Source organism: Suncus etruscus, chromosome X (assembly GCF_024139225.1).
Source record: "Suncus etruscus isolate mSunEtr1 chromosome X, mSunEtr1.pri.cur, whole genome shotgun sequence".
NCBI classification, from domain to species: domain Eukaryota; kingdom Metazoa; phylum Chordata; class Mammalia; order Eulipotyphla; family Soricidae; genus Suncus; species Suncus etruscus.
Window position 1 is genome coordinate 49,436,661 of NC_064868.1, and position 12,489 is coordinate 49,449,149.

General features: G+C 36.5%; 1 protein-coding gene and 1 pseudogene across 1 annotated transcript in view; both read left to right on the plus strand.

Annotated features, from left to right (window-relative positions):
* RP2 (RP2 activator of ARL3 GTPase) overlaps positions 1-12,191 on the plus strand; it is a 52,241-nt gene extending 40,050 nt beyond the window's left edge. Inside the window, exons 3-5 of the mRNA XM_049767311.1 lie at positions 1,562-1,676; positions 8,998-9,083; positions 11,959-12,191. Of these exons, the coding sequence (XP_049623268.1) occupies positions 1,562-1,676; positions 8,998-9,083; positions 11,959-12,042 (285 nt within the window). The 3' untranslated portion in view covers positions 12,043-12,191. The remainder of the gene's footprint in view (positions 1-1,561; positions 1,677-8,997; positions 9,084-11,958) is intronic.
* On the plus strand, positions 5,516-6,172 carry LOC125999273 (elongation factor 1-beta-like; annotated as a pseudogene).
* Positions 12,192-12,489: the final 298 nt, after the last annotated feature.

Genomic DNA, 12,489 nt, shown 5'->3' on the forward strand with positions numbered 1-12,489 from the left:
GAGGAAAAGTTTATTTTGGCCAGGAGGTATCAGCTAGCACCTTGGATTTTACTGAGCCAACCAAGCTTCTAACTCTCTGCTGCTTTCCCTGCCACTTTTTTGTTTTGTTTTGTTTTGTTTTGTTTTGTTTTGTTTTGTTTTTTGGGTCCCACCCGGCAGCACTCAGGAATTACTCGTGGCTCTACGCTCAGAAATCGCTCCTGGCAGGCTTGGGGGACCATATGGGATGCCGGAATTCGAACCACCGTCCTTCTGCATGCAAGGCAAACACTTTACCTCCATGATATCTCTCCAGCCCCCTCCCTGCCACTTTTATTAGCCACAGTTTAACATAAATCACCTGAGGGTCAGGGTTGATGTAATTAAGGGTACTTGTGCTAATTAACTCAGAAGAGGTGAAAGAAAAAATAAATGTATATATGACAGATGTATGACAACAGTGAGGACAGTACAGTACCTATATCATGAAAGAATTATGTGTATTATAAATGTAAAGTGCATTTAACTGCCTGGCACATAGGTGTTCCCATGACTATAACTTAACATTAAAATACATATTATATATAAATGTGTACATGTGTACCTGAATAATGCTTTTTATATTATTATTGCTGAAGAGAGATCTCAATAGGCTCAGCACATACTTTTCATTGCAAGAGTCAGATTTGATCTGTCTCACTTCACTGTCTATGAAAGAAACCCAGAAGCACAAACAACCCCCACAAATTAAAAACATTAAGCTAATATTATTTAAGTATATTGCTGTTTTTATTATAATACTTCATATGTAATATTATATATTATATATGTAGTAAACTACAGTATTTAATTATTGAATATATGATAGTTTTCTTAATAATTCCTTCTCACTGGATATTTCAATATCATCTGTAAGGGTTTGTTTTTGTTGTAGTTGTTTTTGGGTTTTGGTTCACACCCAGCAGTGCTCAGGGCTTTCTCCTGGCTCAGCGCTCAGAAATCACTCCTGGCAGGCTTGGGGGACCATATGGGATGCCAGGAATCGAACCACCATCAGTCCTGTGTCGGCCGCATGCAAGGCAAATGCCCTTTTTCTGTGCTATGTCTCTAGTCCCTCATCTGTAAGTTTTGATCTGAATTTTTTTTTTTTTTGCTTTCGGGAATTTCGGCGATTTTTGTTTTGTTTTTAGTTTTTGGGCCACACTGCAGTACCCAGGGGTACTCCTGGCAGGTTTGGCAGACCATGTAGGATGCCAGGAATTGAACCCAGGCTGGCCACGTGCAAGGCAGATGCCCTACCTACTATGTGATTTCTCCAGCCTCTTGGGGATTTTTTTACACTTACTTCATGCTTAATATTAACAATAGTCCTTGAACCACTCATTCTTAACCAGAACTACACATTTGGAAAAATTTTATAAATGTGAGATCCTGTTACTGCAAATGTCCTTATTAGAGTAATAATGAAAACAACTCAGGGTACTGTATCACATTTTATAAAGATAAATACTTAAATAGGAAAATACCATTTTTAGTCTCCGAAGCTCTTTTTTAATATCTGAATGAAATTTTATTTCCACAGATGATTGGTAAAGGCTTTTCTCTGGTCCAGACAAAGGAAGTGACAATGAAATCTGAGGATGCTCAAAGGGTTTTTCAGGAAAAAGCTGCTAATTTCTTTCCTCTTCTAAACAAAGGTAACTTCTTTGCAGTTATTCTATTCATATGCAGACTTACTTTATACTTACTTGTTAGTATTTCTCTACCTCAATTATTTTGTTTTGTTTTTCTGTTACTATTCAGAAATGTCAAACATTCACATCATTTAGATAGCCCTATATAACTAACTAGAAAGTAGGCAGTGAGAGTTTTTTCATATTCTCTTCTTAGCACTTGGAAGTCACATTTTGTTATATGCATTTTATTATTGTTATATTATTGAATTATAATGAGACCATTTGATTTTCTCTTTTCAGAGTTACAAAACACTTTATAAGGGACCTAGTGAGATAGTACAGTGGATAGGGCACTTGCCTTGCACATGGCCAACACTGATTCAATCCCCAGCACCCTGGGGGTCTCCAGAGCCATGATAGGAGTGATCCTGATCACAGAGCCAGGAGTAAGCCCTGAGCACTGCTGGATATAACCAAAAATAAACAAAAGCATACTTGAAAAGGATTCTTTCTGTCTTCTGTGTGCGTTGGCCATACTAGAATAATAATAAGACATATAAATAAAAATACTGTTTTATATATTTTATGGTTGAATAAATTCCATGCATAATTAAATGTTTTTCCTTGTGGACTAATTTAATTAATAAACTTCAGATACTGAAATATGTCTGCCAATGGAGGAAATGGGCAAGGGCATAGAAAGATAGTACAGTAGGAAAGAGTCTTGCCTTGCACATTGCTGACCCTGGTTTGATCCCTGGCACCCTGAGTACAGATCCAGGAGTCACCCTTGAGCATCACTGGGTATGGCCAAAACAAAAACAAATTAAGTGGAAGAACTGGAATTCATATGCCTTCCTGAAGTAGTGCTGTATGCTGATTCTACTAAAGAGGACTACTTAAATGTCACAGTGGGGGGAAAAATCTTTATTTTAAGGCTCATCAGGATTTGACTGACCTGAGAAAATAAATGTCAACTTTTCAGTACTGATTTGGTGTACCCTGGAAAGAAGGCCTATTGGCATTTACTTACATATATGTATAAGTTATGATCAACTGAAAACACTTTTATAAAAATGTTAGAAAATGGTTGGGATAATTGCAGTAACTAATGCTGCTAATGACTTACTCAAGTCCTGTACATGAATATAACTCATATTATGTATAGGAAATTGTTACTTGATTCCTTTCATATAACCACTATGGTATGTATGAAAAGATTCCAATGAAACCTTATAAACAAACCTTTAAACTCTCAACAGACTTCAAAAATTAAATCAATGAATAAGTATAGTAGGTACCCTTGAAAGTGTGAGGATTATGGTTGAACTGAGATTATTTGAGGTTTATATTAACAATTTATCTACTCTTGCAATGTCTTCGAAATGATTTCATAGGCTTTCTTCACTGCAAATACATATTATCTGTAACTAACAACATTCTATATGGAAGTAGTAAAATGTTGTTACTGAAAAAAGTAGAACTCAAATCAAGATGTTACAGGATTTCATCAGTAAACGTCTTATAAACATTTTAATATATTTTACTTTTTTAAAATTTAAACCAAAATATTTTAAAATTTAGACACCATGTTTTACAGAGTTGTTTACAATAAAATTTGAAGCATACAGTGTTTTGACCTCTAACACTACTACCTCCCTCGACCACTGACCCCAGATTCCCTCCCATTCTCTGACCTAAATCCTTCTCAGATACATGTTTTAGGGGTTTGGAGCTATATCCAGTGGTTACGCCTGGTTCAGTGATTGGACTCTGTTCTCAGAGATTATTCCCAACGGTGCTCAGGATACTGTATGTTTAGTTGTTATAGTTTGGGTCCTAGACTGGGTATTACTGGATCTAGTAATTAGGTATTACAAAATTGTTTACAATAGGTCTATTAATATTATATCAATATCTATCAATATTATATATATCAATATATATACCTATATCTCTCCATATGTCTATCAATACATCTAATATATTATATATATCAATATATATCAATATTATATATGTGTGTAATATTCCATATAATATAATATTTAATTTCTAATTCCATTACCATGTGATGACCTATTTCTCTACCAGTGACCCCAGATTCCTTTCATTCTCCCACCCTGAGTCTTTGATGCATACAATTTCAACATATAAAAAAGTTTACTTTTAATTTACATTAAAAGATGTTTTGGTGTTTTTTTAGGACATATATGGCAGTACTCAGAACTTACTCCTGGTTCTGTACTCAGGGACAATTCCTGGAAAGCTCAAAGTGCTAGGGAAATGCCCTACCCATTGTACTATTACTTTAACACCAATATAAAGAATTTTAAAACCAGAAATAGTCATAGATGTACTCAAGTACAATGACTTTAATTGTCATGTCAAAAAGTTATATGAGCTAACTTGAAGAAGTTTCCACTGGCCAAATTTTGGATAATTTGAATATCAAAAAGAATAATAAGGAGATTTGGTATAATTGTAATAAAAATTCATGCATTCTTAGTGATCATGAAAAGGGTGCAAAAGAATTAAAGAAAAGCTCTTCTGTTTTAGAACTGTGAGCTAATAAATGTAGAAGGAGACTTTGGAAGTCACTATTTTCTGATGCTCAGTGTATTTCAGACAAAGAATATCTGTAGATGCTAAAGCCCTTGGTACAAAAGATGTTAAGAAATAGGATATTGGCCCTAGAGAAATAATCTGCCTTGCAAGCATATGTCACTAGTTCAAAACCCCAGTTAGCTACCTAAGCAGATGAGATTCTGGAAGCTCTAATATTTGAAGTGGGATCCCTATCTGAGATCATCCCTTTCACTGTAAGAGATTCCTGGCCATGCTGCAGTCATGTGTGTGTAAGCACTGCAAAAAATGTGTGCCAGTCTGCCACTGCCAGCAAGAACCACAGCTAAAAAGGTGTGAGAATATGATGATCAGGAAGTGCAACATCTGGTGAGAACTTGAGTGCTGCAGCCATGCCCCTTGAGCACTCGAACTATAACTTGTACACTTCAACTAAGAATGCAAAACCCAGCAAGCATAGGCACAAGCACTGCAACTAAAGGAGTACAAATCTTGGCAAGTAAATGTTAATATGCAAACAGAGCACCTGAGGTGCAATACTCAGTGAATGCCACAACTGCACAGGTGCAAGCTGGAGCATGTAAGAAAATTCCAGTCATCACAACAACAGTTAAGGGCAGGAATATGAAAAAGGATAAAGGAAATAAAAATAGCACATTTTATATGTTTTGATTCATCAGGGAGAATTGTACCTTTACAACAAAGATTTTGTGATTACCACAGATTACCTGATGATCAAAGTTAACATCACTGATAGCTATATAACCTGACATTGTATTTCTCTTGATGTTGCCATTGTGAGCCAGAAAGATAGTTGAGTGTAGAACACTTGTCTTGCATGTGACCAATCCTGTTTCAATCCCCAAATGGATCTTAAGAGCACTTCCTGCAGTTATCTTAAGCACGAAGCCAGGAGTAAGACCTGAACACTGCCATGTGTGCTTCCCCCACCATCCCCAAAGGAAACAAGCCTCGGATGAAATAACTGTGCTTAACTTATCTAATCCAAATCTAATCAAGTAAAGGCTTCACTTATAGAAAAGAATGGGACAAGTGAAAAAAGGATATGTTAAATGATAACATGAGAAGATAATGAGACAAATACAAAATAGTTGTTTTCTACAAGAAAACATTGTCTTAAGGCAATGGCCTGTAAAGCAAGCAAAGCAATGAATGACTGTCCTTTTCCCTCTTTGCACCTGGCACCCCTGGACCATGTTCCTCAGGCACCTTCACATCCAAGCCACCCAGGTGGGTCTGAGCCAGTGTGCACTATGGATTTTGGAGATCGCAAGAGTGCCATTGGCCTCCAGGTGCTCAATGATTACCTGGCAGATAAAAGCTACATCGAGGGCTATGTTCCTTCCCAAGCAGATATGGTCATATTAGAAGCCAGCCCACCTCCTGCCAATTTGTGTCATGCTTTCTGTTGGTATAATCATATCAAGTCCTTTGAAAAGGAAAAGACTAATCTGCTAAGGGCGAAGAAAGCTCTGGGCAAGTATGTCGCTGCTAACATGGAAGAAACCACTGAATTTAGAGTTGGTGACAGTAAAGATGATGTGACATTGATCTCTTTGGATCAGATGAGAAGGAGAATAGTGAGGAAGCCCAAAAGCTAAGAGAAGAACACCTTGTACAGTATGAATCAAAGAAAACCAAAAGCTGCCAAGTCTTTCATCTTACTAGAGGTGAAATCTTGGGACGATGAGACATATATGGCAAAATTGGAGGAATGTGTCAGAAGCATTCAAGCAATAGGCTTGGTTTGGGGCTCTTTGAAACTGGCACCAGTGAGATATGGAATTAAGAAATTTCAATTACAGTGCGTGGTTTAGGACAATAAAGTTGGGACAGACATGCTGAAGAAGATTACTAGTTTTGACAACTATGTGCAGTCCATGGATGTGGCTGCTTTCAACAATATCTAAACCCACTGGAGATCATTTCAAATGCAGAAATAAAAATGGATGACTTTCTGGATTAAAAGAAGCATAGTGGGGCCGGAGAGATAGCATAGAGGTAAGGAATTTGCCTTGCATGCAGAAGGTCGGTGGTTCAAACCCCAGCAACCCATATGGTCCTCCAAGCCTGCCAGGAGCGAATTCTGAGCATAGAGCCAGGAGTAACCCCTGAGCGCTACTGGGTGTGACAAAAACAAAACAAAATAAAAAAAGCATAGTGCAATGAATTAACCTTAAATAGATATAGTGTTGGGTTAGGGTGAGTTATAAAATATAAAATTCATTTGGAGACAAAAGGGATTTGAAGATGAAATTATTGTTAATAGACTTTAAGTATTATGTTTATGTAGAAAATGCATGTGTAGTTGTTTAGCAGCATTCTTGGTCTTTGCCCACTAGAGCCAGTAAAATATACCATGCTAACATTGTGGCAACCAAAAATTTTTTACAGATTTTGCCAGTTGTCCCTGGAGAACAAATTGCTCACAGTTGAAAACCACTATTCAGAGTTTAAGGTGGATTTATTCTTTGGAAAATTCACTTTGTTTCAAATAGTTTTCACTTCAGACTCTAAATTTTCCTCTTCAGTTAAATCCAAAAGTATTTGCTTTAAATAAATAAAGCTGCTTGATTACCTAGAGAATTTATTGTATTTATTATCTTGAGACTTTTCCAAATTTTACTAATTATGTGAACTATCTAGGATGCTTTTTACAATGTAAATTTTCAAACTCCATCTCAGAAAGACTGACTTGAAAAATTCTTAGTTTCACTGGATAATAACTGGGTGTTGGATGAAGATAATGTGATATGCACGGTATCGCCTCTATTAACAATAGTGCAAACCACAGCATCAAAAAGAAAAATAAGGAAGGAGAGAGAGGAGACAGAGAGAGACAGAGAGAGAGAGACAGAGAGAGAGACAGAGAGAGAGACAGAGAGAGAGAGAGAGAGAGAGAGAGAGAGGAGAGAGAGAGAGAAGTTAAATTTCCCTAGGGGGAAACCGGGGACATTGGTGGTGGGAAATGTTAATAATGAAAGGTGATGTACATTGTAAGCCTGAAATTCAGTCATGAACAATTTTATAATCAGGGTATTTAAATAAAAAGAAAAAAATCTGAGTTTGGGCTGAGAGATAGTACAGGGGTTTAGCTGCTTGCTTTGCATGCTATTGACTCTAGTTCTGTTCCTTATACTGTATATGATCCCTTGAACAAAGAGCCAGACAAAGCCCTGAGCATCATCAGTTGTGACCCAGACCATCTCTACTCCATCACCCAACCCAAAATACAACAAAAACCCTCTGAACTATATCCTTGGAATCTTTATTATTATTTTATATTTTTGGTTTTGGGGCCACACCTGGCAGTGCAAGGATTTAATTCTATCTATGCTCAGAGATTACTCCTGGGAGATTTGAGGAACCCATATGTAGTTCTGGGGATTGAACCTTGGGCATTTGGATGGTTTCCATATTTTGACTAAGTTCAACAATGAACATAGGTGTCATATATCCTTTTGAATCAATGCCTTTGTGTTTTGGGTACAGATGCCCATATTATGCTGAGTGAATTAAGTCAGAATGAAAGGGACAGATACAGAATGGTCTCTCTCATATGTGGGATTTAATGATACACAATAAGGTAGCAGCAAAAATCCAAAGGGAACATAATAGGGAAAGTGACGTACACAATGGAGTTGGTGGGGAAAGGAGGAGGACTGGGATTTTTGGAAAAAAGAGGCAGGTATACTGGTGGTGGGTATGGTATTTGGATTGTGTTCATCAGAAACCATTATTAATAGTATTATAAGCCAAAAAAATTAAAAATAATTTAAAATTTTGAAAATATTAAATGCCAGCAATTGGAAACATGGAGTGTCGAGTAACTTGAACTTTACTAACTTTGCAACTTTTCTATGTACCTGAATTGTCGTAAATTTAAGAAAATTTTATTTTTAAAAAATAAATAAAAAGAATAAACTTTTAGGGTGAGGTGGAGAGATTTTACAGAAGGTATTATTGTACATGCCTTACACATGGCTGGCCCAGGCTTAATCCCTGGCATTCCATATGGTTCTCCAAGTCAGAAGTTCTTGAGCACAGAGACATAAATAAGCCTGAGTACTACTGGGTGTGGTCAAAGCAAAATAAATAAATAAATAAATAAAATGTAAATCTTTATATCAGTGAGATAATTCAGTGCAATGGAAAATATATACCTTGCATATGGGAGCCCTTAGTTAGACACCCCCAAAACCCCCTGATCCCCTGAGCACTTCTGAACCTGACCCCTGGACATTGAGCCAAAAGTAGCCACTCCCACCAGAACCACTGATGTGGCCCCAAAACAGACAAAAAGTAACTCTTACTGCTTTAGGTGCTCTAAGATGGAAGCTTAGCTTAGCTTCTTGACTAAGGACATAGCTGGCAGGAAGGAGATGTGGAAAAAGGCTGACAAAACTTTGAATTGATTTTATCTTGTTATTTTATCAACTATTATTGTACTGATCAATGGGTATAGACTATTGTGGTTTTCATACACAAGCAAAACCAAAAAAGCCAGACACTAGTCCTATAATTGCCCTCAAGCTAATCTTCGTGTAATGAGACTCTATGTTAATTTGTTTTATGATTTAGAGTAAGAAGTAGCTGAAATGACGTATTCCATTTGTCTGTTTTCTTTATTTTATCCTAAAAATATGCTAGAGATTCTTCAGGTATGAGTAAAAAGATTAATTTTAGAATAGATTTATATTCATGTACAGATAACACTTCTTGGGTTTTTTTCTAGGTTCTGTTATTGCTTTGGAATTTAATGGAGATAATGCTGTAGAAGGATGTCAAAATATTGTCAACCAGCTATTCAACGGGACCAAGGTACAAGATTTTATTAATTATATTTCAATTAGACTTCTTAATTTTATTTCCTTTTTCTTAAAATCAAATAGTATGTTTATGCTTTGTGTTACTTGGAATAAAAAAAAACTTAGCAGATCATGATCTTTAGTCCTTGGTAAATAATTGGTAACTAAACTTTTTTTAATTTTTTTATTTTTTTGTTTTTGGATTACACCCAGCAGCGCTCAGGGGCTACTCCTGGCTCTATGCTCAGAAATTGCCCCTGGAAGGCTTGGGGGACCATATGAGATGCAGGGATTCGAACTACCGTCCTTCTGCATGCAAGGCAAACACCTTACCACTGTGCTATCTCTCCGGCCCCTACACTTTATTTTTTCCATGACAAACTAATTTTAATTGCTTATAACTTTACAAAATAAGAATATGCTTATTTAAAACTTTCAATAGGGACCAGATAAATAGTACAGTGAATAAGAGCTTGCATTACATGTAGCTGACCTGAATTCAATTTACAGAACCCCAGACGGTCACCGTTAAACCTGCCAGTAGTGATCCCTGAGCAAAGAGCCAGAATTGCCCTGATTACCACTGGGTGTGGCCACCAAACAAAAAAAAATTTTAACCTTCATTAATATATGTTTCCAAAGTACACTTTCTGTCAAAAGTGTTTTCAAATATGTCCTGGTTTTGTTTTTTTTTTTTGGGGGGGGGCACACCCAGTGACGCTCAGGGGTTGCTCCTGACTATGCGCTCAGAAATTATTCCTGGATTAGGGAACCATATGGGACACTGGGAGATCAAACAGAGGTCCATCCTAGGCTATCTTGTGCAAGGCAGATGCCTTCCTGCTTGTGCCACCACTCCGGCCCCAAATATGTTCTGTTTTTTTAAAAGATGTTAGAAAATGTTATATTTTCTTTTTTTTTTTTTTGGTTTTTGGTTTTTGGGCCACACCTGGTGGTGCTCAGGGGTTACTCCTGGCTGTCTGCTCAGAAATAGCTCCTGGCAGGCACTGGGGACCATATGGGACACCGGGATTCGAACCAACCATCTTTGGTCCTGGATCGGCTGCTTGCAAGGCAAACGCTACTGTGCTATCTCTCCGGGCCCCGAAAATGTTATATTTCTAAGTTTAAATACTTTAGATGATCCTGCTTCCCAGTGTTTAATGCTTCACCAAAAATGGAACTTCAGGGCCAGAGAGATAGCACAGTGGTAGGGCATTTGCCTTGCATGCGGCTGATCCGGGAGGGACCCTGTTTGATTCTCAGCATTCCATATGCTTCCCCAGCCTGCCAGGGATGATTTCTGAGTGCAGAGCCAGAAGTGGCCCCTGAGCACCACTGGGTGTGGGCCCAAAACCAAAAAATCCATCAATCAATAAATAAAGTTTAAAAAATGAAACTTCAGCTATATCTAGAAGTGATTATATAAAAGTATTTTCTAAATTTGTTAAAGAGATTACTATAGCTAAGAACTTCAGGCTTATAAATATATAAGAATATTAAATAAGCTAATACTTAATTATTTTAGGTAAATAGATTAAAGACCAACTCCCAGTTTGATCCCTGACAAACCATATATATATGCAATTATAGTCCTTCAGGCCATGAGAGGAGTGATCTCTGAACATTAGCCCCAAGCACATCCAGGTGTTGCCCCAAAACAAAGAGAGGTAGATGAAAGAAAATTAGTTTTCTACTTTGACTTAGCTATGGATTCTTGACTTGACATCATTTTAAAGTACTTTGTCTTCTGTCTGATTTTTTTACACTACTAAGGGAGAGGAAAAATATAATCAGATTGAACAAAAAATAAACAAAAATAACTCCAGCTATATGGTTGAATTTTAGAGTTGAAAGAATTTAAGATTACCTAATCAATATTCTTCATTTTAGGGGCCATAGTGGTGGCGCAGTGGTAGGGCTTTTGCCTTGCACGTTGCTAACCTAGAATAGACCACAGTTCAATCCCCTGGCACCTCATATGGTCCCCCAAGCCAGGAGCAATTTCTGAGTACAGAGCCAGGAGTAAGCCCTGAGTTTCACCGGGTGTGACCCAAAAACCAAAAAAAAAAAAAAAAAAAGCTTCATTATATAAGTGTGGAAATTGAACCCTGAGAAGTTTGTAAATTTTAAGAATTATATAAAGCATCTAGCTTTATCAGCAGTTAATTTATGATAAGGAGAATAGAACCCATATTTTTCTATAATTCCTTGCTAACATATGAAAAGATTATTTTGCAGGTTTCTGTTGAGTACTGCTTTATTGACATATATTTTTCTACAAAAATATTTTGTTTATAAACATATATATTTTAGCAGCTTTTAAGAGCATAATCTCGGGGCTGGAGAGATAGCATGGAGGTAAAACATTTGCCTTTCATGCAGAAGGTCATTGATTCGAATCCTGGCATGCCATATGGTCCCCCAAGCCTGCCAGGAGCAATTTCTGAGCATGGAGCCAGGAGTAACCCCTGAGCGCTGCCGGGTGTGACCCAAAAACAAAACAAACAAACAAAAAAAAAAGAACATAATCTCAAATTTTGTTTTTCACCCTATATAAAAAAAGAAGAAACTAAGAGGTAATCAAATCAACCTTTGTTCAATGGATTTCACAATATTGATGTTATTTTTTTAAAGTAAAGTCCCAAGTATAGTGTAATAGATGGAAGCATTATGAAAGCAAATACATTAAGTATAAAGTAAGTGCTTTTAAAAGAGCTCTATTTTATGGCTTTGAAACTATATTGCATAGACTCTACAAAATATCTACAAATTAAACATTATGAAAGATACATTTAAATTAATTTTAGATGGGTAACATGACTTTTCTCTATGTATGTTGGAATTTGAGGATTACCAGTCTTTTTTTTCTTTTTTCTTTAAAATAGATGTTTGTATCCGAAAGCAAAGAAACGGCACAGAGAGATGTAGACAGCTTCTATAACTTTGCTGATATACAGATGGCAATATGAAGAGCAGTGCAGAACCGAGGACGTGATATTAAGTCTCTTCCATCATGTGAATTTACAATAGGTTTTAATGCTAAGATGACTGAAGATCACTTTATAATAAATGGGCTAAATACCGCATACATCATTGGATTTCAAATTCAGGTCATTTTAATCTATATAAAACCAGCCACATCAATAAGCTTGTAGTTTGTTTCTCTGCATAAAATGAAAGTAGCTAAGTTAGTAATTTTAAGCCTAATCAAATGTTCCTTCAAGTCGCTAATAATTACAGTTTTTCTCAGTGCATATGGTATATGATGAGAATATATTTCATTGCTTATTTTTCTCAATTTAGAGGGATGTATGTGTACAAATCTATAAAATAATGGCTTTCTAGATGTATAATGTGGAAAATAAGATTTTGTATACAAAATTGGCATAAAACTTTGTAAGATGAGTTTTTTAATT